The following is a 27,243-nucleotide window of genomic DNA, read 5'->3' on the forward strand; positions in this document are numbered from 1 at the left end:
TCCATTGTGGTCAGAGAATACACTCTGTATGGTTTTCAGTCCTTTTGAATTCTTCGAGACTCGTGACCCAGCACATAGCCAGTCCTAGTGAATGGTCCACAAGACTTGAAAAAGAATGTTAGGTGAAGTGTTGTACAAATGCCGGTGACTTCAGGTTGGTTGAAGTTTGATTTTGTGTGATTCCTGAAACGGGTGATAAAATCTCACTTTATGTATTTGTCCAATTCTCTCTTCAGTTCCACCAATTTTTGCTTCATGTATTTTGAAACTGTTATTGGGTGCATATACATTCAGAATTGTTATATCTCCTTAATGAACTGAGGCCCTTATTAAAAGTATTTTTTGGTACTAGTCAACCTACTTTGGTATTTATAGCACTTTTGCTTGCGTATGATTAGTGTTTTTGTTATTTTCCTAAACTTTTTTTATCCTGTACTTTACAACATATATGGGTCATGCTTTTTCATTGTCAGTGTGGCCACCTCTGTCTTTTAAGTGGAGTGCTTAGCTTTTTACAGTAAATAAGTTTAAATGGTTGGTATATTAATATTCTAGGGCTGCCATAACAAAACACCACAGACTGTGGGCAATGTAAGTTTATTTTCTCACGGTTCTGGAAGCTTCAAGCACTGCATGCCCAAGATCAAGGTGTGGGCAGGGCTGATTTTTCCCGAGGCCTCTCCTTGGCTTGAAGACAGCTGCCTTCACCCTGTGCCTCACTTGGCCTTTCCTCTGTGCCTGTGCATTCCTGGTGTGTCTCTCTCATAAAGACACCAGTCCTGTTGGATTAGGGCCTCACACTTATAACCTCATTTCATCTTCTCTCCTTAGAAGCCCTGTCTCCTAATTGAGGCACATACAAATTTTGAGGGATATAATTCTGTCCGTAAGAGTTGGGTTTAAGTCTCTTGTTTTCTATTAGTCCCATCTTCGTTTTTTCCTGACTTCTGCATTATTTGACCTCCTCTTTCTTATTGTACTGGTTTGCAATAGGTTTATCACAGTCTACCTTTAAAAACTATGCCACTTCCTAACGCACCACTCCAGGTGCGAGGTAGGACCCCCACAGCCGCACACTCCTGTCCTCCTCCGACACCCTTCCTATTATTGCAGCCGCATCTTTTACTTCTCCATATCTGGAAAACACCATGATTACTTTTGCTTTTAAAAGTTAATTACATTTAAAGAAAAAAATTTAAATAATGGGGGGAAAGCCTTGTATATTTCCCAGACTTGCCACTTCTGGTGCTCTTCATTCTTTGGCAAGGACCTGAGTTTCCATCTGTTACCACTTTCCCTCAGCCTGAACAACCTGACATCTCTTACAGGGCAAGGAAGCTGAACAAGTCCTTCAGCTCTGATTTTTTTTTTTTCTCTGAATATGAAATTTTAAAGTCACCGGTTTTGTTTTTTTCTCCCTTCCAACACTTACAGATGACATTCCACTCTCTTCTAGCTTGCATTGTTCCTAATGAGAAGCTAGCCATCATCCTTATTTTTGTTCACCTATATGTGATACGTCTATTTTTAAAACTATTATGCATCATTGCTTTTTATCAATTTGGTTAGGAAGTGTTTTGGGTTTTTTTAAGGGGGCTGTGTGATTATTCTCTTGTGTCTGCTGAGCTTCATGGATCTCTGGGCTTATATATTTCATCGTATTTGGAAGAATTTCAGTCACAATTACTTCAGAAGTTGTTCTGCCTCCCACCCTCCCTCCTTCCTGAGACTCCAACTGTACATATGTTAAATAACTCAATAGAGGGTAAGGCAAAAGTAAGTTTACAGTTGTTCATATGGAAAATAATACAATTAATAAATAATAAAAAAATGTCTTCTGTGTACTCACTACTGTAAACCTACTTTTGCCCACCCCATATTATCCAACAGGTCACTGAGGTTTTAAGTCTACTAGCCACCAAAGGGGGGTTAGTGCTCATCTATGCCAGAATGACCAGGGGCTGGCGCTGCTCCTCTACCTTCCCAAGAACCAGAGGGGACATCAGGGAACATGGGGTCTCAGGATCACTGTGTCTCACAGCCATACAAGGCCTGGCTGTGGGGTAGGCAGCAGCAGCTGCAGCTGCCCGAAGCCACACAAACCAGCTAGCTATTCATCTTTGTCAGCAGGGGTCTCAGACACATCACTGTCCCCATCATCATATGGAAACTAATGGCTGAATTATCTTTGCTTAAGAAAACAAGTAACTCTGAAGGTATCCGTATCACCCTCAACCCCCCAAGTGGGGGAGGGGGGTCTTTGAATGGCACCAGAGATTCCAAATGAAAAATGCAGGCACCAAGGTCACACAACACTGGGGATCCCAAGGTCAAAAAGTGCGGCCCACCATGCCTAGTAAATCCCCTCGCTGTCCAGAGCTGCCCCTGCAGACACCGTGCTGGCGGGCTCTGCTGTGCCCAGGTGCAATGCTGTGGCGCTCTGAGTGGCAGCACCAGTGACACGGGCACCTTCTCAGCCACAGGGGTTCTGTCCCACACTGATCTTCCTGTCCACTGCCTCCTAGAAAGTCGCACCAAATCTGGAAGCCAAGGACAGATTAATCTGACCCCCTGGCATAGTATCTCATGTGCTGAGGTCCCTCCAAACCCATCTGACTCTCCTGTTTCCTTTGCTTCATGCTTTGTTTTTTTTTAAGTAACTTATAAATAAAGATATATTGCAGATGGAGGTGAAAAATAAATGAAACTGATCAGTTAACCTATGATTCTTGTATAGTTGCTGGGAGACAAGAAGGAGGGAGCATGGATTCTTAAAACATTTTTATTGCCTAAATAAAATTTATGTAGCAATAGTGATTATGTTCAGTAAGAAAAAGTATTTTCTTAGAGGTAAGTTCCCACTGTGAGTTAAATATTTCCTCAAAGGAAAGGGTGTGAAGTTTACATCGTGGTAAACAGAAAACCTCACATGACTCCAGAGAAAATTTCCCAGCATAATATTCAAACTCTGATAAAGGAAAATAAGACCATTTGAATCCAAGACCTCAATGATTTTCCCAGGACAGAAAACTGGATTTTTAATCAAGTTGAGGCAAATATTTTCCCCTGAAATAACTGGAGACACATGTGCTTATCTTCAAGCAGCTCCCCGTTTCGTGGAAATGAGACACTGACGGCCCGGACAGCCTGGGACGAGGTCCAGGGGCCACACGAGCTGCAGGAGGAAGGCCGCCTGTGCAAAGCCCCCACGGGCAGCAAGGGCCCTGGTGGGTTCTGGGACGGCGAGAACGAGGCTGCCTGAGGGGGGCCAGGCGGCTGGGGGAGTTCAGTGTGGGGCTGCCGTCAGCCCAGGAGTTAGCAGAGAGAAATGGCAGGCAGCGGTGGCACTGGGTGGGGCCTCCGGGGTGACACCGAGCCTTGGTTTTATCCTCATCAAAGCTCTTGGTGACTCCTCACAGCTACACCCCCGGGGAAGCTGTGAGCACATGGGTCACTCATCCTCATAGGTCAAAGGCAAACCCAAGTCCCAGAGTGTCCCTTCTGGGCCCCAGGTCCACGCACACCGAACCAGACAGGTCTAGGCTAGCCAGAGGGGACTGAGAGGTTTACCATCCGAGCAGCACCGGTCACCCGGAAATCTGGCCCCCACTTCGCCTCAGAACAAACTAGGGTGTGAAGGTCATAGCAGCCACGAGTGTCTTGGCATCACACCTGCCTGGCCAGCTTCAGTGGGTGGTGACTGACAGGCTGGGGTGCTCAGCTGTTCGGGGGAGCTGTCACCTCCCTCAGTCCAACAGGGAGAAGCCACAGGAAGAGCCATCCTGGGGGTGAGCCCAGCACCGGGCAGGAGGCAGATAAGGCACAACTGCTGAGAACTATTATTGGTCCAGAAAGCCCTCCCAGCCCTCTGCTCACGCAAGGACGCAGACCATGCAGGGGCTGCAGATGCCCCATGCCTTCTCCAGTGTCACACAGGTCATCTTGTTCCTCCTCTCACCCTGGCCCTACACTGACAAGTGTCTAAACCACCAGCCCTGCCCCCACGCAGGCCTGGTCCCAGGATTCACTCCAGAGTGGGGAGGAAAGGGCAGGGCTACAAGGGCTCCCGTGTCCAGGTGAGAGGCCCCAACCGCACTCAGCAGCCCCAGCGGCCAGGCACCCATAGGCTCCCTCTCAAGGGTGGCCAGCAAGGGCACTTTCAGGGTGCAGGCGGGAGAAGCGGCCAAGGGCCCAGATGGGGAAGACGTTCCTGTAGCTCGTGTAGCTGATGGCACAGGACTTATTGAAGACCCCGGAGTTGTTTTCCTGAAAGGACACAGGAACTTAAGCTCAAAGGCTCCACCGGGTAGCCAAGGGACTCCCTGAACTGAGACCCCAGGCAGAGGGCTGGCCAGCTCATGGGAGTCAGCCCGGCAGAGCCTCAGCAGCAGCCCTCCCAGCTCTTGGACCCTTCCACCTGCAGCACCCTCCGGCCTGGTCACCAGCCCAGCCCAGGTATGTTGACCCCAGACTCATCCAGGGGAGGGGAGTTAGCTTTACGTGACCTCGTGACCCCACGCCAGCAGGGATCAGGCAGCGAGGGGCCATCAGGCAGAGCCCGAAGACTGTCCAGTGCCTCCCAGCACCTCCTGGCACCACCAGCCCTGCCCCCCAAAGCTAGTGCTTCATTTGCAAATAGCAAGGTTCTCGAGGACCATCCCCGATCTGCTTTTACAGATCAGTGGCATTTCTCAATCTCAAATCCTCAAAGCTAAACCGTGCCCATGAGCACTCTGTGAGCAACACAGGGCCAGGAGGGGATACGAAATCGAGGTCAGTGCTGAGCCCCCACAGCATACCTGGGGCCAATCTCCATTGGGGAGCTGTTTTCGAAGCAGACACCTGACTCCTCTCTCCAGGGCCTCTACATCAGGATGCCTGCGGGAAGAGGAGGCCGTGAACACACCGTCCCCACTCTGTGGATGAGACCGCCCCTGGTTGCAGCCGAAACCCGGCCCTCACCGCCCGCAGCCCAGCACAGGGCACAGATGTGAAACACCTGACCCGACACACACGTGGTATGGGCACCACTAGAATCAGTCAGCACACCTCAGGCCATCGCTGCACAGCTCCACCCTGAGAAGCGGAAGATGCAGCAAGTGCGCAGGTGACAGGCCAGGGGGGCGGCTCCATGAACGAGGGCGATGAGGGTTCCTGCCCGCTCCAGACCCACCGCACTGCTGCTCTTCTACATCCCCCAAGAGAGGAAGAGGCCAAGCTGGGGCCCACCTGCCCACTGGTGCTCAGGGCCCTCTGAGGGCCACAGAAGCCTTGTGTGCTAGCCTGGCTCATCCCTGCAGGTTCAGGACTGAGCTCAGCTGTGGGAGGCAGACAAAGGGCCAGTCCCTGACCCCCTGACCCTGAGATTCCCACAGACTAGGCCCCTGCTGCTCACACTAGCCTGGCCTAGCTCGTAGGGGGTTTTAGGAAGATTCCCCAAATGGCCCCGAACCCAATAGCACAGACTGGGATACTGCGCACATCCATGTGTACATATGTGTGAGTGTTGTATGTGCATCTGCATGTGTGTACACATTTGAGCATGCAAACCTCTGTGTGTACACCTGCCTGCGCGCACACATGACTGAGCACTGCTGTGGACACAGGCAAGACCATGAAGTGCAGCTGTAGATTGTACACATCTCACACTGTTTCCCTGAGGCCTCCAGTGTCCCTTGTGTCACTGTGGCAGTGAGCTTCTCTGTAGGAACCCGCTGGTTCAGATGGACCTACAACTCTGCCCCCCAAACCCTGCAACCTCACTTCCTCCCATCCCTGCATGCAGAGCTCAGCCGCCCACACCCTGCCCAAGTCACCACGTTCGGTCTCCTGCCTTCGCCCGCACCCACCTGACGGCCATCAGCCCCATCAGAGCCCAGCACGTGTTGTGGATCTGGGACTGGGCGCTCTGCACGTAACACCTCTGCTCACAAGACTCAAAGTCCTCCCCCCAGCCTCCGTCTGCCATCTGCTGGGACAGCAAGAAGTTGCAGGCCCTGGAGACCTCTGCACAGGCGGCCCTGCAAAGACACCAGACATAAGATGCCATCACACAGTGGAGGTCCAAGGCCCCTGATTCTCACCCTGGCCATGGGGAGGGGGGCTGCTCTTAGGGCCACCCCACCATGGATAAAGTGAAATGCTATGTAGCTGCAGGTGGCCTCACTGCCGTGACCACCCCACGAATACCCACCCAGATGAGCAGAACTGTGTGAGGCCACTGCACACAGCTCAGACTGAGGCCTCTGCCCTTCCCTCAAGCCAATCCAATGAGTGTCCTGGACTCTAGCCCCTCCTACTATTTCAAAAATGTAAAACACCCCCAAATCAACATCAAAGGAAGATACCCACCCAACGAAGCATCATGCTGAGAAGACCCTATCCCACGAGGGGGCAAATGCCCACACTCACCCATCTCGGTAAATCTGTCCCATGCAGGCAAAAGCTTCCAGACCAAACCAGGTTCCGTAGGTAAAGCAAACTCCCCAGGAGCTGGAAGGAGACACAGTGACACAGAGCCTCAGCCACCCAGGCCGTGTTCACAGCGAGGATGAGAGGACAGGAACACCCTCCAGCATGGGGAGGCTATGGTTATTTTCAAGGAAAACATCCACAGCAACCACAGAGCTTTAACGCCAGTGAGGCAGACCTGCCCACAGCCCTCAGAGGATGGCTCTGTCTGCTGGAACAAGCAAGCTAAGAACTGATCCAAATCCGGGGGGTGGGGAGTAACGTGAATAATCAGACCCAATAAACAAGGCACAGGCCACGGAGCATGCCCAACATGTTTACCAGACACCGCCAGGGTGAAGGGCAGGCATTCACAAGGGACAAGGTCCACCAGGTCTGTTGCTGGCAGCTTCCTGCCCGAGTCCTCTAGTGCAGCACATGCGCACTATGAGTGCAGCTGTGCCAGGTCTCGCGCATCGCACTCACCCTTCCCAGGAGCCATCAGCCCTCTGCTTCTGCCGACAGAACTCCAAGCCCTGCTCAAGGGTCTCCCTGCAGCACAAGGGGGACAGCCCAATGAACATTCCAGCAAAAGAGCAATTTACTCATTCCTATCCATTTTACAGTCTCAAAAAGAATAAGTGTGGTCTCCCTTTTAAAAATATGTAAAAATGAACAAACAGAGAGGAGATACAAGGTCAAAGTAGAAGCATCTATAGGACGCAGGAAGGAGTTAAATGCAAGAAGAGAGCAAACACTCAGGGATGAACCAATGTTAGAAGCAGCTACAACAGGATTGATATCCCTGAAAATAGTGGCAGAGATGGCAGAGGCTTAAATAAATCACATAAAACAAAATTATAAAAAATAAAAAATCAGAGGGAAAACAAAAGATTTAGAGGACAGAGAAGCTTTATCACAAGTCTAACAGGTACTTCTGAAGAAAAACTGGTTCTCTGACAACAGCCAGAGAGGAGGTACAAGTAAAGACTGAGGTGCCCCATGACCCTCGCCTCTGGGGCTCACCACCCTATCATCCACCCCAGGTGTGGGTGGCACCTGAGACTTATTTCTAACCAACAGATTCCTGCAGGGTTGATGGGATATCAATCCTGTGACTGAATATTGTGACATTCTGTCCTCCCTCTTGCCAGCAGAGTCCCTCTCTCTTGATTCTCTCCTCTGCCGGCTTTCACAAAGCCGCACAGAGGCCCACAGGTCCATAAATGAAGGGTGACCTCCAGCCAACGATCAGCAAGAAAAAGGGTCCTGAGGTTGACATTGCACAAGAAATGGACACCTGCCAACAACCACACGAGCTCGGAGATCTCCCTCAGTCAATGCTCAGACAAGACAGCTGTCAGCCAGTGACAGGACCCAGCTAAGCCTAACCCCTGACCCAGGAGCTGGGAGGTGATCATTGCACATCATTTTAAGCCAAGTCCGCAGTAATACTGTGACTCAGCAATAGAAAAAAAATACGTAGGTAAAGGTACAAATACATAATATGTGTAATTAGAAGAATGATACAACTACAGGTATAGTGGAAATCAAAGTTAAAATAAAATAAGAAAAGTTTAGGCAACACATTTGAAATTTAGATAAAATGTACAAATTAGACTTCCGGCCAAGATGGAGGCTTAGACGGACACGCTAGGTCTCCCTCTACAACTATAGAGGAATACAACTACTTCAAAACAAAGGATAACGAGAAATTCCAGAAAATAAAACTACACGGAAGCCCAACACATGAAGTTATAAACCAGCGGTGCCATTTGGGCAGGTAAGAGTTAAAGAAGGCAAAGCTGTTTGCGGAGCGGCGGGGCGGGGCGGCGAAAAATCCCGGAGGCAATCAAGCCCCTGGCGTGCGGGACTCCAATCAAGCCCCTGGCGTGCGCGACTCCGGCGCTGGGGAAAGCAGCCGCAGCATCGCCTTGAACAGTGAGGCCCAGGGGGGCGGGAGGACGGATCCCGGTCTCCTAGCTGAATAACTGTGTGAATCCATCTTGGACCCCCGCCCCCACAGAAAGCACCACAGGGCTGCGAAATAGGTCGCAGACAGGCAGGCGCCGGCCGGTCGCTGATTTGTGACGCGTACACAGGCACTGCCCCCCACAGCCAGCCCAGGAAAACAAAACGCATCTGTCAAAATGTGGCAGACAAATATAGAGATCCCGGTGGCACAACTCACCAGACAGCAGATAGAGAACCTGACAGATGAACAGATAAGAAACCTGTCAGAGGCTCAGTTCTGGGCCATTGTTATCAGGTGGCTTACAGAATTCACAAAAGAGCAGGAAAAAGATATGAAAGAAGCGAAAAACTTTCATAACGAAAGGAACAAAACCACATACGAGACAGAAGGTGAGGAATCCAGAGTTCATTTCAACAAACTGGAATATGGAGAAGGAACAAGCAGTCAACCAATGCAGCGAGAGGAAATAGGAAGCAACAATGAGAGGATCAGAAACCTCTGGGACAGCTATAAAAGGCCCAACATAAGAATCATTGGTTTGCCAGAGAATGAGGAAGATGAACTAGAACTTGAAAAATTGAGTGAAAATATAATAAAGGAGAACTTCCCAGACTTGGGGAAGGGAATAGACTTGCAGGTCCAGGAAGCAAGGAGAGTTCCCAAGAGACTGGACCCAGGGAGAACCACTCCAAGACACAATATAATCAAAATGTCAAAAATTAAAGATAAAGAGAGAATCTTAAAAGCAGCAAGAGAGAAGAAAAGAATTATGTACAAAGGGGTCCCAATTAGACTATCAGCTGACTTCTCAAGGGAAACCCTACAGGCAAGAAGGGACTGGCAAGAAATATTCAAAGTAATGAAAATCCAAAACCTACAACCACGAATACTCTATCCAGCGAAATTGTCATTCAGAATAGAAGGACAGAGAAAGTGTTTCCAGGACAAAATAAAACTGAAAGAGTTCATTAGATCCAAACCACTGTTATATGAGAGGTTAAAGGGACTGGTTTAAAAAACAGAAGCTAGGGAGATGAAACAAAGGCAAACGAAACAGGCAACGAGAGTGGAAAGGAACTGTGGGTAAGGGAAGCATAGTGGGGGGAGGTCAACAGGGAGGGGGAGTGGGGAGAGGGAGGGAGATGATATAGGAATTGGGGATCATGGTAGGAGGGAATGGAATAGACGGAGAGAGGTTGGGAGGAACTGTATGTACAACTAATGGACATAATCTAAAAGGGGGGGACAACTGGAGGGAGGGGGGCCACCGGGTGGAGGGGAGCAGAGGGAAGGGAAATTGGCACAAATGTAATATTTTAATCAATAAAACACATTAAATCTGAAAAAAAAAATGTACAAATTACTAGGAAAATTAACTTATCAAAATGGCCTCAAGAAGAAACAGAGATCCTGAACAGTCCTATAACTACTAAAGACATAAGTCAAAAATGTAAACTTCTCCCAGAAAAAGAACTCCAGGCCTAGTTTTATAAGTGGATTCTATTAAATTATCATGAACAAGCATCCTAATCTCACAAAAACTCTTCCAGGGACAAGAAAGAGAAAAAAACACTCCCTAATTCATTGTAGGGACCCAGCATAAGCCTTTCGACACCAGGCAGGGAAGGTAAGGCATGTGCCCGTGGCTGTGACATGGCTCCTGGATGTCCTCTGTGCCCAACAGATAAGCACGTGTGTTCACAGCAGGATGATCCATAAGAACCATGATCAGCCCCCACAGACCCATGACGAGCGGGTGGACACAGTGCGGCACCTGCACTCAGCAGACACTCTGATGGCCAAGAACAGTGCGAGCTGCTACTCTGCCGGCCCAGCCTCCCGAGCACAAAGCTGAGTGAAGGAAGCCAGGCCTGCAACTCCCCGCCTTGGGTTCTCTGGTGGAGCATAGTGACCACAGAACTAGGAGGGGAGCTTCTGGTAACGTGTGTGCTCCCTGCGGTCACACACTCTGTCAACTACAGGACAGTTCCTCAGGCACCACACAGAAGGTCTGCACGCTGCTCTGCACAGGTGCCAGACTTCAATGGAAAAGGTTTAAGAACTACTATTTATTTGGACACAGGTAGAGCTGGGGGTATGGGTGTTTAACATTAAGATGTGCAGAATAACCTGTTTCTGCGTTTATAACTGCTCCTTGGAGCCCCAGTACACCTATCTGATGCGGCTGATGCACTTCAGGGCAAACAACTGGGTTTCGGAACATTGGAAACTCATCCCATATCTATATGAGCTTAACTCCAGGGCCCTAGTTAGAGCACAATGGCTCTCAATGTCACGTTGGCAGCACCTAAGCTGGTGGCACCCATGCCTGAGTGGACGGGCTGCCCTTACCTGATCTCCCCTGGCCTGTGCTCTGGGAACTGCTCGTGGAAATGCTTCAGCGCCTGCATCACGGCCGAGGTGCACTCCACATACATATAGTCAATCATGATGTCCCCTGAGAAAGTGAAGGATCAAGGGTGTCACCTCAGCAATTCAGGCCAATTGTGATGGACACAGCACCTAATGTGTTGGGCCTACGTGGCACATCAAGAGCCTGACCATCTCCTGGAGGAAACAAGTAAGGTATAACCAATGACCAGCCCACGTGACCTGGTGACTGAGTGACCTGGAGGCCCATCTGCTGGGAGACAGCCGGGCCAGCAGGAGTGAAGGAGGGTCACACAGCACAGAGCTGCACCCCACCCTGAAAACCTTCCATTGTACCACATTTCAGTTATAGGAGGGGTCCATGGGGCGTGCAAAGGTGGACCAGGGTAAAGAACCAGCCCTTACAGACCAGAGCCATGATGCACAGCACGAGGACACAGAGAGAGAAGCCCCACCAACACCACCCCTGCAAGGAGCACTCAAGATACAGGAGACCGGGCAGTCTCCACGGACGACAGCAGGAGCCTGTCCAGACTAGGACCAGAGCCAGATGTGACCCCCAAGACAGAACGACAGCTTTCTATTCACATTAGGGGCGCCATGGCTACCCCTGGAGGCCGAGTAGAATGGAACACTCTGGTGCTCAGAAGACTCATGAAAGCAGTGGTCCCCAACCTTTCTGGCACCAGGGACCAATTCCATGGAAGACAACTTTTCCACAGACTGGGGGTGTGGGATGGTTTCGGGATGATTTAAGAGCATTGCATTCAAGCTCACCTCTTGCTGTGCAGCCCGGTTCCTAACAGGCCCGGACAAGTACCAGTCCTCGGCCCATAGGTTGGGGACCCCTGACTTAAAGGAGCCGCCAGCATCTGTCAGCACCTTTGTGGGCGCTGCCCCCGGCAAGGGGAAAGACCTCAGGGCTCTGGTCAGCAAATCTGCCTTAGGGCAGGCAGGGCCAGGCTGTGCCCACACGCTGGCAGGCTGGCCACTCACCGAAAACCTCCGAGGGGTTCAGCAGCTCCAGCAGGTAACCCCCACGCTTGGTCTCGTAGGTGGCAAACCCCCCCTCAGGGTTTCTCATGTTCAGCAACTAAAACCAAAGGCCACATATCTTGAGAGCTGAGCGTGTGTGGGTGCCCAAGCCTGGGTGAGCCTTCTGGAAGCACCCAGGGCTAAGCACCAGCGGGCAGGGATGGGCAGCAGGAAGCTAGTTTTCACATCAGACCAAGACCCTCAGCTGTCCTAACAGTGGGCTGCAACCTCAACTGCGCTGTAAATAACCATCGGGGCACACACCCCAACATGTGCGTGCATTTTTAGGTCACATATGTGACCTCTGCTGGAAGACATGCACTGAAATGGATGTGCCGAAAGGCCTTTCCTCTTTCGTTAGGCACCCAGTGAGGCTGTCAGCCCTCCCGAAGGCGGCACCTGGGAACAGCCAGGTCTATGGGCCTCCAGAATCAGAGAGAAAACAGGGCCGCAGCAGCCAACCTGGCCGAGCCTTAGCCTGCCCTTGGTGACTTGGTCCAGGACTCTGGCTTGCACACCCATTGGGGAAGTGCAAGACTCAGTCCCCACCCAGCCAGGGCCTCCTGCTGGCCCTGCACAGGTGACCATTCTGGCTCACGTTCTTGGCACTGAGTGTTGGCTGAGACAGACCCTGCGGAAAATGCAGAGGAGTGCACAGCTCATCCGTAACCCTAACCGGACCCAAGGGACCCCTGCATGCACGGCACCCTCAGGGCCTGGGGACCCGAGCCCCATGCCCAGGAGTCTCACCACAGCGACAGCGTCAAAGAGCTGCTCTCGCGGGGTGTGCGTGGTCACAAAAAGGCACTTTTCCTGTACGAGAAGGATAGACTTCAAGCCCTCAGCTGTGCAGTCAGCGACGATCCAGCCGCAATCCAAAGTACTGAAGGGAAAGCCGCCCTGAAAAGCATGGAGACCGTGACTGGGGGTTGGGGTGGAAGGCCAAGCCCACACCCTGTCTTTGAGATCAACCAAGGCCACTGCACCGTCCACAGCCCCAAGCCGAACACACGTGTCCCCGCCTCAGGCTTCCAGCACAGGAACCCACAGAACTGCAGCCTCTGCCCATCACTGCCTTCAGACCCCACAAGATGGACACAAGGCACAGGCACTGAAGAAACTGCCTTCCCACCCTCTGCCCTCTCCCCATCACTCTGGTTCACAGCCTGACAGCTTCTTGCATAGCTGATGTGTGTCTGCCTGGAAGCGTCTCGGGACACAGATGTGCACATAGCATATGTAGGGGCCCACAGGGCTCAGCTGCCTCGGTTATGCGCAACGCCATGGTCGGGGCATCACAGGAGCGTCACAGGAACCCACACGTGCAACCATAAGAGCAAGAAGCCCCAGGACGCCAAGGGAGGAGCCCTCATCAAAGGCCAGGCCCAGCTAACAGGGAGCGTCTCCCAGGGCTCTGGGGGCAGGTGCAACCGCAGTACCTTGTTCATCTGGCGGTAGTACTTCTGGTAGTCGGGTGGGTTGTCTGGGACCTGGGCAGTGTCCGAAGGACATGTGTGGAAAGCACAGGAGGAAACACGTCACTGCCACACGAGACACCAGGGCAAGGCTGGCACAGCAAGACATGGGGGACCCAGGGCTGCAGCCTCTCAGCCATTGGTGCCTGATGGAGCTCTCAAGGCATCACCCCCATGGCCCACCGCCCACAGTCCCATGCACTGCTACTGCTGGGAAACACAATCGGTCACCCCTTGGCTGGAGAGGGCAGGGTGGGAGGGGGCACCTCTACTCATGGGAAGCCCCTCGCAGTCCCTAGGATTCACCTGTGAGATCCGCAGGAATTCATGTGCCTTCTGCAAGCAGGATGAAAACTCAGGCATGTGGTGTGCACCTGCCTGGAAGAGAGAAGAAGCTGAGCCATGGCTGCTGAACCTGTGTGGGTGGGCTGGTCTCTGGATGACCCTGGTGATGTCTTGCCACCACTGGGAACCAGGAGCAAACCCACCCGGGTTCTTGAGTGTCTGCCGACAAGGCAGAAAGACATGATGGAGAAGTAGAGCGGGCAGGAGGGACATCAGAGCTGCCCACCTGCATCCACATGGTCCTCACCCATCCCAGGCAGGCCCCATGTAGCCCAGAAACCTCCTCAGGGCTCCCCAGGATTCCGTGACCTCATTCCACCAGAATAAAAACACACTCCCATTTTTCTCTAATATGCGCTCAGTAGCTCTTTCCAAAGTGTCCGAGAGGAGCAGTTTGAGTTTGAGAAGGGCCTGGAACAGCACCCCCTGCCCTGTCTCCTGGGACAGAGCCCCTCCAGGCTCTCTGCTCCAGAAACCTCTGAGCTAGCCCACTGCCCCGAGGTCCCGGGCAAGACCCAGCCTCAGAGGGACCATCCCCAGAGGCCTTGGAGCCCAGAAAAGCGAAGAGTCAGGATGAGCAGGTGTCCATGCGGGGCACAGGGATGGATGTGCAGGAAGGTCATGCGGAGGGTGAAGAATAGAGACACAGCCACGTACCTCCAGCAGAGCCTGGATGGCAAACGAGGTGTCCCAGACCTGTGAGCCATTGGTGCCCTGCACACAAAGGATGAGCCGTTACAGGAGCCAATGCAGCAGCCTCCCACCAGATCCTGATCCCCTGGGCTCTGTGTACCCCGCAAAGCTCATGTAGGCCTGAGGGAGCTGGTACTGCAGGCAGCCCCACCTACCTTGACTGGGCTACCAGCCAGGCCAGGACTGTATCAGGGCATATCAGGATGTGGACAGCCACCACCTGTGGCCTCCACTGCCTATGACCTCTACCCTCCCAGTGACAGCCTCTAGTCCCACTCACAGTGAAGTCAGACACACCCCCCACTTCTGAGGTGGTGGGGCCTGGCTGAAGCCTCAGATGGGCTGGGAAGGCCCCCACTCAAATCCCACCCTGGGAGGCCGGTCCACTGGTTGGCACTCTGGTCCCATCAGAACACCAATGACCAGACCCCAGTGAAACAGAGCAGGACTGTGACAGACACACAGATAACAGAGATGGGAGAGGTAACACCTGAGCCCATACCAAGAGGTGACACTGACAGGGCACCAGGTATCCTGGTCCAGGCAGATGTGTGTGGGGAGAACACGCACCACCAGGAAAGCCTCCAGGCCAAAAGAAACCAGAACGAGATCAAGCCTCAGGGTCTAACTACTAGTTTGCAGAAAACACTGGGCCCAGGGGATGCAACAGGGCAGATCCAGAAGGTGGACCCTTTAGAGGCAAATCGCCAGGAAAGAGGGCACTTAGGAGACAGCTAGCCGGAAGTGACTCAAGGATCCGCCACTGGACTCTAATCCTGGTACCAACACTCCCATCGCAAACCATACTAAGGCATCCCTGACCCGCGGTGGCAGCGACACAGAGGTTTCCTCAAGACAAAGAAGCCCTTGTGTGCTGAGGTGCTGAGGGGGCCCACATGGGGGCTTGCCACCCTCCCCTACTTGGCATATTTTGAAAATCCTTTTACAAGAGATTGGCAGTGTGGGAGTCAGAAGCTGGGAGGGGGGCACCAAAGTGAGCTCTGCACTGGGGGTGCTGACCCCATGCCCCATCCCGAAGACCCAGTGGCCTAGGCACCCTGAGCACCTTGCTGGAACCTCCACATTCCCACAGTGAGCCAGGTGGGTGCAGCAGACAGAACCAGGGCCCCTGCAGCCAGAGGTCAGCCCAGGCAGCGCTATAATGCGGCATCCCACCCCAGGGTGACGAACAGGAAAGATCCTGGGGAGTGGGGGGCAGTGATGGTGCCAGATCACCTGCAACATCCAGACAGCACAAACCAGTGGAGTGCATGCAGAGAAGGGCCCATGGGAGGGCATCTCAGGGCTGGGGGATGAGGCCACAAACCCTTAGAGGTGGGGACAGCATGGCAGGCTGAGGGTATGGAGGGCAGGGCTCTCCTCCTACCTGGGGCCTAAATTTCACTAGCCTAGTGCACGGGCTCTGAGGTCATCATGTCCTGACTCACAGTTCTGAACTACAGCTCACAGATGGCTCCCACGTGGTGGTCACAGACCTTCTGCTCCTACAACCCTTGAGGGCTCTTATCCTCAGCACTCCCATAATCCTATGGGGCTCTGAACCTCAGGGCTCCCACAACTGTGGGAGGCTCTGACCCTCAGCACTCCCTGCAGACGGCTCAGCCCAGGAGGCACCCCACGTCCCCTCAGAGACAGGACAGAGGGCCTACAGCTGCTCACCACACTGCCAGGCCTTGGGAGGAGTGACTTTTGAATCCCAACAAACCCACAGGCAGGAATGGTTGCAAAGGAAGCCAGCAGCCAGCCCTGCAGCCCTCACCTGCATCTTCATGCCATCGAGGCCCAGCCTGTGGGGAGGAGAAAAGCCAGGTCAGGGAGCAGAGGGCAGAGCCCCCACTGCGCAGGAAACACAAAGACAGCCCCCCCACCCCCCGGTTGTGTGATGGGGCAGCAGGAGGCCCCCTCCAGGGAACATACCATAAATGACCAGCTCTCCTCATCACCAAAGCCTTCCTGACATTCCCCCATAGCTGCCCTGCCCACTCACAGGCTTCCTGGTTCTGTCTTCTGGAAACACCCAGAGTTTGTTCTATGGGGTGAACCTTTCCACTCAGACAACCCTCCCCAGCTTCCACTGACCCTGAAACTACTGGTTCCAGTGTCATGCCAGACGCCACAGCACCCCCACCAGGACATGGAGATGCGGATACTGACACACACCTACTGCTTCAACAGTAGGGCCCATGGACATCTGCACTGGGCTCTCAGCCGTCGGTCAGAGACTAATGTGACACCAACCAAGTGGGACCTTCCCGTCGCACTCACCAGAGGTAATCGGGAATCCTAGACACATGCTCCTGGAAAATGCTGGAGGCTGGCCCATCCATGTGCCAGCGCACAAGCATGTTGATGGTTTTTGAGATCTGCAGACGACAGGCCTGTCAGGGCTCTGCTCCAGACCCGCTGGGCGCAAGGATGCAGCCCAACCCCACTAAGGCCCTCTGCTCTAACCCACATTTCCCGAGTACGCATTGCTTCCAGGCCCCAAGACAGACAGAGCCGCTGTTGTGTCCCAGAAATGCTGCTGTTTACAGGTCTCGAAGAAAAGCAGGACGGGGTTGAGGGTGTGCACAGAGGAGGGCAGGCAACCTGTAAGAGGTGTGAGCCCAGCCAGCTAGCGAGTGAGCAGAACCACCATGCAGGTGCCAGAGCGGGCGTGTGGGGTCTGAGGGGCACAGGGGCAATGCAGAGACCAGACCTGTGCACAAGGCTACATCTCAGAGTGGCATGTTACAGAGGCCCAGCTCTTCCACTTTGGGACCTCCTAATCAAGATCCACTAAAGCCTACAACTGCCTTAAGTCAGAGGTGCTTTACGCAACGTTAAGACAAAGCCCGAGGCTCACATTGCTGCTGGAAAGAACACAACTGACTGCTCTGTTGAGCATCATTATTTTCAATCCACTGGCATCCCATAAAGCCCAGAAAATGCCTGGTAACAGGGTCAGGATGGGGGCTGGGTGTACCCTGAGAACCCATCGTCATGGCCCACCCAGGGGCTCAAAACCACTCTGCCTCCTGCACCCATCAGCCATAGCCATGAACTGGCCTCCCCTACCCTGTACCAGCTGCTGTGCACCTGGCTGCGCTGCCTGTAGGTGTGTCCACACCTGGCCCCATGAGGCAAAGCCAGGTCAGGAGCCCAGAGGCTCAGAGCAGTGCGTGTTCCATGTCACGGGCCTGGCAGGATCCAGGAATGGAGCCCGAGCACCCTTGGCACTCTAAATCCCGTGAGAGGAGGCAGATGAGGGTACTGGGGAGGGGCTTGCCAAAAAGATCCTGAGGTGGCCTGACTAGGTGCTAGGTGTGGGAGCAGGGCCATGCATGCGGGTGGGGGCAGAACAGGATCCTGTGGGATCAGAGGGCCACCTGCAGGGGACCCCTACTCCCAGTTCCACAGAAATTGGCCTCTGGCCCTTCTATCCCAGGTCCTCGCCCACCCCACGGCTGCAGTCAGATGCCCACCCAAGGACAGCACCCAGAGGGCAGGGGGCACTGACTGGGCCAATGCTGATGCACTTGGTGAAGCGGTCGTCAGCCATAATGTGCTCATACAGCTCCTGGATGGCCCGCTGCCGCAGGCTGGTGCTGTGGTGGCGTTCGTACATGTTGAGGATTGCTGCGGAGGTGAGGGCATCAGTGAGCACAGGGCACAGAGGAATTCCTGGCCTCAGCCCAGCCAGGCACAGGTAGCCCCTGGGCCCCTCCAGCCTGCGCTGCTCCACCTCTCTTTCCTCCCATCTCCCCATTCCCCTCACCCTCAACACCTTGCTGCCCCGCACACCCTGGCACACTACCCTGCTGTCCTGGGTGGGCTCCCATGAGTGGAGATCTAGCTACTTCTCAGCGTTGACGGGGCAGGGTCCCAGCACCACCCTGGGCCTGGCATAGAGGGAACATGATCGCTTCCCCACACAGCGCCCTGCGCTGGCCTCCGAGGGGGTCCCATAGGGAGGCAAGCCTGGACTGGGACTGGTGGCGAACGGCCCTACTCTCCCCCAGAGAAGGAATGACTGCACCCTCTTAAGGTCTTCAGCTCATTTCAAGGGGAAGGACAGGGCAGGTCCGCTGGACATGAGGCGTACATAGCAGGCCCGTCACCACATAACGCAGATGACAAGAGAGGTCAAACTCATCGTCACCTCACATTGTCAGCTGACACCAGAGAGGCTCCACCGGCCCCGGGGAAGCACCCACCATACACCACGCGGAGCAGCCAGCTGTGCGGCGTGTACACCTCGTCAGGGGCCACGTTGTCCCTCTGTGCGGGCCAGTTGATGCTGGCATAGTCCTCCACATAGAGTTCCTGGGGGCAACAGTGCGACAGACCCAGCTGCCCACAGCTGTCTCTTCCCTCTGCCCCACCAGGGCACACCCTGATGAACACCCACCCCACCTTAGGCCTGCTTCCCTGTACCCCCAGCCACCCCAAGAGTCCCTCTGGGCAGTCACTGAGGGGACAGGAGGAGAAGGCCCCACCCTAACCTCAGAGGCTCAGCTCTGCAGACCCTCGGGAGCCAGACTGGAGGATGACCCGGCCCAGGTCCTCACCTGGCGGAGGCTCTGGACCAGCGGGTCCTCCTCGGCTCTCAGCCGCGTAGCATAGCAATAGCTCATGGGCAGGTAAACCTGCCGGCAGTGGCACCAGAGCGTGGAGGGGTGTGCAGGCACCCAGGCAGGAAACAGCCTGGGGGGACAGCGCATCAGCAGGCGCCCAGCCCCACCATCACCACCACCACAGCCCAGGCCTCCAAGCACAGACCCAGTGGGAACAAATGTGAGCCGGGCCAGCACTGGCTCAGCCGTGCTCAGCCTGCGGGCACCCCAGGACACAGGCCGCTCCTGGGTCAGCCAGAGACACCCTAACATTCAGGCAGTCTGGCTTCTCAGCTGTAGATAAGCCACAGTGACAGGGAGTGGTTGGTAATAGTGAGGAACGGGCGAGGGGTCTGTGGGACGGCTCTGGACTGACTACCTTTGCAACTTTTCTAGAAATTGAAAATTATTCCAAAGTAAGAAGTTCATTTAACACGGTCAAGCCTGAGCCTTGGATGGTGACCTCCACCCATGTGTCTTCTGACGTCGGCACAGCCAGGCCAGCTTCCCGGGTGGGTGAGCACTGGGTATTCTCCTGACCGACCCTTCAAGCCCCCATCCTCCCTCCATGTGGAGCATGGGGAGGCGCAGAGCTGAGCGCACCCTCCCCGCTCCCAGTCATGAGTCGGGCAGGTGCCCCCCAGCCTGGAGCCACTTCCTTCACTCTCTTGAGAGCCTCCATTCACTAAATGGTGTTTTTTACATTTTAGGCTCAGGGTCTCTTGTCCTCCGTCCTGCATACCTGCCTTTTACTCTCTAAACCACATCCTTCCAAAAACTCCAGCAAAGACCAACAGCGACTGCCAGGGCCCAACTCGTTGGGGGCACAAACAACACAGTCCCCCAACAGTGCCTTGGACACCCACAGCTTCCTGGTGCCTACTCGGTACCTTTCCCTGCCTGCTCTTACACATCAGGCAGTTCACAGCAGCTGGCAAGCCCCCCACTAAGGAATGTTGGAATGACCCCAGGATACCTCCCTGCCTCTTCCACAGTGGCCAGCCTTGGGTAACAGAACCCTAGCCCCGCAAAGGAAGCTCTGCCCCTCCTCCCACTTCACCTGGCTATCCCTCTGCCACTGTCACCCCGCATCATGGCTGCGGAGGCTGGGCCCATGGCCCTTTCATCAGGACCCTGCTGTCGTCTCCCTAGTGGCCTCTTCACCTCACAACCTTCTTCCACCCAAGTCATCTAACACAAGGGCCCCTCAACCTCTCTGATGCTCCCTGGGGCACCCCAGCCCTGCTGACAGTGAGGGGGCCAGCAGGATTCGTTGGGTCTCACCTACGAGGCACAGTGGGGTACTTATATGCATATGACCGTTTTCTGGGAAGATATCACAGCTTTCATTAGATAGCCACAAAATGTTACAAGGCACTGGCAAGACAATAAGGAGCTAGCGTTGATCTTGCTGAGTATGTACACAGTAATGTGGTTCTATTCAAAAGAAAATTTTTATAAAGACACACTCTGAAGTGTTCATGGGCAAAGACTGATGTCAGGGATTAACTTTAACATTCACCATCAAAACAGACAAGGGGACAGACAAAACAGCACAGCATGGCCCAGTGCTGGGGCTGGGGAGGGGTGCTAGGCTTCTCCCTTCTGCAGATGCTCCCAGTGTCCATAATAACAAGATGCAAGCATGCCTGTCTGGGCAACAAAGCCAGAGCTTTCCTCTTCCACACCGGGGCTCTGTAACAGCCCTGCAGGGTGGTGACCCCACTGCCCATGACCCAACCCAAGGCACCTCCCGCTCTCCTTCCATCTGTCTGCAGTAAGGCAGCAGGGACCCAGCAGCCATATCCCCACGAGGCAAGCATACCACATCTCCGGGAACAGGGTGTTGAGGCCTTCCCAGCTGTAAACATTCAGGACAGCCAGCCAGAACTTCCCCCAGGAGGGAATGGCCACAGCTCCACCTGGAGAGAGAACAGACCCACGTCATCCCCCTCTAACTGGACCCTCGAGGGTCACATAGGTCCTTCTTGCATGAACTGAAGGCAAGGGCCTACTAAATATCCTCCAAGCCCCATGAGAAGTAGGCTCCAGAGCTAGCTGCTCAGGACTTCAAAAACCACAGTCACGGGTTGGGACCAGCAGCTTCCCCAAAATGAGTGTGTCCAGCCCCAGGAGAGGCGCTCGCAACCCTGCCTTCAGGAAGGACACACACAGGCAGCTACCTGGGAAGGTGAGGGACCCGATGCACACAGCAGCCTGTGCCACATGGGCCTGGAGAAGGTGATGAGGGGCAGTGAGCACGCACACGCGGCCTTCTCCTCTTAGGGCCATTCATAGCTGCTCCGGACCTGTGCATCCCCACTCAGCAGGCAGGTCAGGACTCCAACCTGGTTGTCAGTGACACTCGGGCCCAAGTTGGAGCCTCCCCAGCAGCACAGGTCCCAGGCACAGAAACACCGTCCTGGCTGTGCTTCACAAGGAGGCCAAAACCCAGGAAGCACCAAGGAAGGAAGCATGGTCCGAACACATTCCCTCCCCAGCAAGGAACCCAAAAGCAGCCAGTGAGACCAGGGGCTAACGAGGAACTCACGGCAAAAGTGACACGTGAAAAGGATGCCGGATTTCGTTAGAACGTACTCAGGAGGCTTAATCTAGCTGGGCAGGTCAGGAAGGGCTCCCAGAGAAGGGACATCCCAGGTGCCAGGGGCAGGACAAGGAGCTCCCACAGCAGCAGTGGGGTGGAAGGCAGGACCCCAGGTAGAGGATGCAGCATGCAGAGCCCTGAGGTGCGAAGGGACTTCGAGGAGCTGGCAGAGGCCCCTCTGTGTGAGCACCTGAGCAGGAGGGCAGGTGGACAGAGGAACGGCCACAAGAGGCAAGCGGATGAGACCTGCCAGGCCCTGCAGAGCAGCAGGGAAGCTGTCAGAGCAGCGGGGGCTACAGAGCCTTCTGAGTAACCTTCAGAGCACACAGGCAGGGGGGAGGGGCCACCTGCTAGAAGCCCCACCCCACACACAGGAGGGTATGTGCTTATCTTAATTTGCTTTTTAAAAATGACTGGTAAGGTTAGATGGTTTCTACTTTTCTGCTTTGGCGAATTCCCTGTTCACATATTTTGCCCAGTGGTTCGGGTGAAGCTGCATCTTTCTATTTCTCATTTATAAGAACTAGTTAAACTGAGGTAACATGCACCCCTTACTTAGCATGTGCTGCTCAGGGCATACCTTTCTTGTGAAGTATGTTCCGTGCTCGTACCAGGTCAGGATCATCGGGCCCAACACCCAGGATTCTCATGGACACATAGTTAAGCGCAGTCCCGAACACCGTGGACTTGTCCTCGATGTGCCTGCAGGAGCAGAAGATGACGTGACAAAATGATATCTTTTATGACTTCTAAGAAATTAAGCAATGCTTTCTGTCTAATTTCTTCAGAAAATCAGGAATGCTAAAATATCCTACACTGACATGACAACACAAGAAACACCCGTGAGAACTAAGCAGTTCCCAAACTGGCCCTGCGGAACCTGCCTGCCTCCTCTGCTTACTTTCCTACACCTCCATCAGCATTACCCAACTAAGGCCTATTCATCACAATGGCACACAGAACACACGCAGGGCAACGTGTCAGGGCATGCTAACACCCTGAGATCTCAACATCTGTCATGGCGTGCTGGGACCCACAGGTCAGAGCCAGGGCCTCAAATTCAAGAGACACCCTGTGTCCCCTCTGGGGTTCTGAAATGGGGGCCAGTGACGTGGAGTAGGCCACCAGAGCCCACGACCAGGGTGGGTAGGCAGCTGACCACCCTGGGGGAGATCCCTGGTCCCAGAGCAAGCCCTGCCACAGAAAGGCAGGCTGCGATTAGGGAGAGCTGACCGGCCCTGGCTGCACCTGTTGCCACCCTAGACTCAGAACAATTTCCTTCTGCCTTAATGATAATACCTACATGGTTTTCACTGTGGCACGAGGGTCTCAAGTCTCTCAGCCAGCCATGAAACCAATTTACAACACAAGCTGTGACAAAACTCTTCCCTCACCCACCCCAGGCCCACAGTTACAGTCACCCCACCCCTCAACAAATGCATGTCCTACACAAAAACCTCTGCACATATGCATGCACACATGGGCTGTGACAGGGCCGGGCAGACTCACAGGCCCCAGCCACCATCCGGGAGCTGCACCGACCGCAAGTACCGCACCATCTCTTCTCTGTATCCAGCCGGCAGAGGGATGCGTGCCACGTGGCAAGTGATCAGGAGGCCTATGTGGCAGAAAAGATGTCCGTCACTAGGAGCAGGTACTCAGCACTGCTAAGCCTGGCCCCTTTCCTCCTGAGGATCCCTCCCAACAGGGAGCTACTCTCAAGATTCTTCTTCCCACAGAAACAAGCCTGGAAAGGCTGCTCCTCCTGACCCCATCAGGGACTCTGGGAACAGGCCCCAGGTGCGGCAGCAACAGTACACATGGCACTCCCCACACAGGTGTGTGGAGTTCAGCCAGCCACTCCAGGACCCACGCCTGCTGGGACACCCCTGGCTGGGGTAACATTTACTTGTTTATATGTTCTGTTGTAGAAGTTATTTACTAGCATATGTCACTTTGCAAATGGGGGAAATAGACAACAATAAACAGCTACCAAGAACCTTCCCGGCCTGGCCCTCCTGAGCATGGTGCTCACAGGTGGCACCCCCCAACCCCACCCCCCCACGCCCCGGTATCGACTCCATCAACCACACGCCTGGACACCCTGCACGGGGGTCTCAGGATGAGCCCAGCCACAGTGTGCCAAGGAATAGTGCCTGACTGACTCAGAGGCATCAAAGCCCTGGTAACCACACCAACCACGGACATGGCCTAGAAGGACAGCTCGGTGCTGAGACGCCACAGGGGCTCACAGAAAACAAGCCCATCTCCTTTCAGGACAGCCATGATGCTGTCAAGACAGGAAACACACAGGCAGGAAGCAGAGCCAGTGTCTTCCCCTATTATACAGGGAAGGAAACTGAGGCATGGCTGCTAAGTGGTGGGGCTGGGCCTAGAGCTCAGGGGACTGGACCCCAGAATCAGTGCTCACCGCAGTGACGCATATCTGTTCACAACAGATTCTCATCATCTCCACGTCACAGATGAGGCAGCTGCAGCACCTCAAGTCCTATCGCTTTGCCCAGGGTCAAAGCAGACCCTGGGAAGAGTCTCAGTGGGCCCCAGGTGGGTGGAAGGAAAGACTTGTCCCCAAGGACAGGCCCATGGACCACTGGACAGAAAGACATAGCTGTCCAGTCCAGGAGTCAGTGGAGCTTGGAGGCAAAGTGGAAGTGGGAGCTCAAGGGACCTGCCGTGCTCCTCCCGCCAGGAAAAAGGGTCCTTCTGCACGCATTTATAGAAGGTGACTTCCCATACTACAAGACTGAGTATTTCTTTAGAGGAACATTCACAGGATGCAATAGTCTTGTCTGGCCAAACCCAGCAGCAATCCTCCTAACCCAGAGTTCACCTGGCTGAGCTCCTCAGCCACCCCTTCGAGGTGAGTTCACATGCCAAAGCTGCCCACGCAGGACTTAAAAGATCTCCACCCACTACCCTGCCCACCTCCAGCACCGTTGCATAGGCTCAGCCCTCCACCTGGAGTGCCTCACTGCACCGCACCAGAACTCAAGAGCCACCCTTCCCCCACCCACCCCCGGCCACTACTTGCTTCCCTTGTCTGAACACTGGGCTGGCTGTGCCTTCACTCCCATCTTCCAGGACCAAGTCCAGAATAAGCAGGGTGCACAGTAACCCTCCCCAATGCTTTTCCACATGTGCTCCTGAGTGTTCGCATGTTCTCTCATTCATACCACAGACATACACCAAGGGCTTGAACGAGGTCAGGCCAGAACCCCAATAATGCCCCAGGGTGCCCTTGTCCACAGGCCAGGGCAGCACCCTCCTACCTGGCAGGAGAAAGAGAGGGCCGCCATAATCACCAGCCCAGTGCCCATCTTCAGCCTGCAGCCCCATGTAAAATGTCATCCCATTCAGAGCTCCCTCGTGGGCTGTGTGGGCTTTGGGCAAGTCTTTAAAGTAATTCCCCTGCAAAGGAGAAAAGAGAAGAGTCCCAAGAGGGGGGTCAGTGGCCAGGCTAAAGGAGCCCTCATCATTGACAGCCCAAGTCAAAATAATGAATCTGAATTACTTTAAAAGTTTTAGCTGTTTCAGTAAAAACCCTGAAACTCTTTGATGATGGTATTACTAACATCTCAGCAAAGCAAAAGGACAGTTCCACATTCTCATGGCTTTGCGTTCCAGTCAAACATATTTGCAAATTTCTTCTCAGCTTCTCCAAGACACCCTAAATAAATAAACCAAGCGCCCAAGAGTGCGGGGTGGGTCACTGATGTCCACCCAGACCTGGGACTCTGGCCTTGCACAGCAAGGGGCCAGGGGATCGCAGTGACTGGCAGCGACTGGAGGCCAGGGCTCAACCAGGACGACCCCCTTTAGACTGCATACTCTTTGACTAGCTGCATTTCTTATATGAAAGTCATTGGATCAAAAATATTTTTTCCTGAATAAAGACAAAAATTTAGAGTAGATTCTTACTCGTGACCTCGTGATGGAGGCATTGAAGCAAAGGGGTCCACTCCACTCACGCCCTATCTTTAACTCAATTGATTTCTGTAAGAACCAGCTTTCGCGACATGTGGCCCGCGCCCCACGTTACACACCCCTTCTTTTTTAACAAGAAAACACTACCCTCCAAAGGTAGCTTTTGAAAGCTCCCTGTGGGTTCTTGGTGCTGCTAGCTAAGGAACAGGGGTAGGAGCAGGAGTCCCAGACAAAGAGTGAGGAACAAACTCGAGCACCTACAGTGTCCAATCCCAAGGAGTGAGCTTCCAGCGCAGTCTGCCCCCGGCCGGGGTTGTCCTCTTCTTGAAAGTATGTCCACACCTGCCTTCCCCTGTCGTTGCTGAGTCGCCAGCGGCTGAGGTCAGTGGCAGGCTCTGTCTTACAGGGTCCCCCTCTACGACGCAAACACCTGGAAACGATTGTGAGTGGCCATCCTGCCTCTTCTTTAGGTCGCAGCCCAGAGGTGTCACTTCCAACAACCCACAGGCAGGATGTTATCCTCATCTCCCCAAATGGAAACGTTCTCAGCGCCACTGCTGCCTCTGGCTACAGGACCCCCTCCCACCTGTCTCTCCTCGGCCCTGCCCCCGCCAAGCGGTCCCCAGCACACGCGGAACCTCGGCTGGAAGCCCCCTTCCCGCTGTGACCCAATCTCAGAGCCCCGACCGCGCTCTCCCTTCTTGTGGGGTCCGGAGCGCGAGGACTCACGTGCCCTCAGTCATGACTGCCGTCGGATCTCCGCCACCTGCTCCCAAAGCCAGAAACAAGCAGCCCACCCGCCAGGCTCCGCAACACTTTGTGGGCGCGTTACTCGGCTGACAACGCGGAGCGTGGTGGGAAGATGCCCCAATAGCCAATCAGAATGCCTCGAGGGTGGGCCCCAAGCCGTGCCTAGCCATCGCAGTGGTGGAGCGCGAGACGCCCCACTGCGGTGGAGGCGGGGCTTGGGTTGGGAGGGTGTGGCGTGGGAGGAGGAGAGGGATCTGGGGCGTGATCTAGGGCGGACCTAGACAGGATGGGAGGGGCGAGTCCTTTGGGCGGGGACGGGGCGGGGCCTTAGCTGGGAATGAAGCCGGGCCTCTAGAGATGAGGCAGGCACGGCTGGGACCTGGTGGCTCTGAGAAACGAGGGGGGTCCCGCCCCGCAGGAGGCGGGAGGGCAGGCCGATGTGGGGAGCCGCGAACCTCAGACTAAGGGAACAGCAAGGGCAGGACCGGAGGCTGGGAGTAGCTCGTGCCCTTGAGGAAGAGCCGAGGAGCCTGAGCATACTTGACCCTGTCTGTTCTCCCAGATCCACTAATTTACACTTCCCTGAAGTGGAAAAGAGGCTGGAAGTTTTGTTTTTTTTCAGGGGATGTTCCTCCATGTGGAAACACAAAGAGTGGGAATAAGGACTCCAGTTTACATCTCAAACTCTTGAGTCTGGCCAAGCTAAGGGAGGGAAGAAGTTTCAGTAGGAGCGGTTTGAGTTCTGAAATTTTACCGAACTTGACATTTATGAGCAAAATAATAATCCTTTTTTTTAATAACTAAAAGAAAGAAAAAACTGTAAATTCCATCTGAGAACTCCAAGAGTTTCTAGGGACAGTCCTGAGAAAAAGAAATGCTTCTCTCTGCACACTGTCAATTCCATGTTGTTCAATAAACTAGATGCAGAAGACTAAGGTTTGGGGCATGGACAACTGGGCACAT

At 54.1% G+C, this 27,243-nt stretch overlaps 1 protein-coding gene across 1 annotated transcript; it reads right to left on the reverse strand.

Annotated features, from left to right (window-relative positions):
* Positions 1–2,766: 2,766 nt before the first annotated feature.
* LSS (lanosterol synthase) lies at positions 2,767–26,380 on the reverse strand. The gene is made up of 22 exons (XM_090272436.1): positions 26,260–26,380; positions 25,792–25,960; positions 24,876–25,014; positions 23,095–23,203; positions 22,166–22,287; positions 20,806–20,902; positions 18,936–19,071; positions 18,582–18,690; positions 17,885–18,003; positions 16,651–16,748; positions 16,145–16,172; positions 14,329–14,385; positions 13,633–13,704; positions 13,291–13,341; positions 12,602–12,751; positions 11,813–11,909; positions 10,778–10,883; positions 6,937–7,002; positions 6,412–6,492; positions 5,850–6,020; positions 4,800–4,878; positions 2,767–4,266 (listed from the first exon to the last, which is right to left on the reverse strand). Exons 1-22 carry the CDS (start codon positions 26,271–26,273, stop codon positions 4,135–4,137), a joined length of 2,202 nt encoding a protein of 733 aa, XP_090128562.1. The 5' UTR covers positions 26,274–26,380; the 3' UTR covers positions 2,767–4,134.
* Positions 26,381–27,243: the final 863 nt, after the last annotated feature.

This window comes from Furipterus horrens, unplaced genomic scaffold (genome assembly GCF_987537825.1).
Source record: "Furipterus horrens unplaced genomic scaffold, mFurHor1.1.pri manual_scaffold_1, whole genome shotgun sequence".
Classification (NCBI taxonomy): Eukaryota; Metazoa; Chordata; class Mammalia; order Chiroptera; family Furipteridae; genus Furipterus; species Furipterus horrens.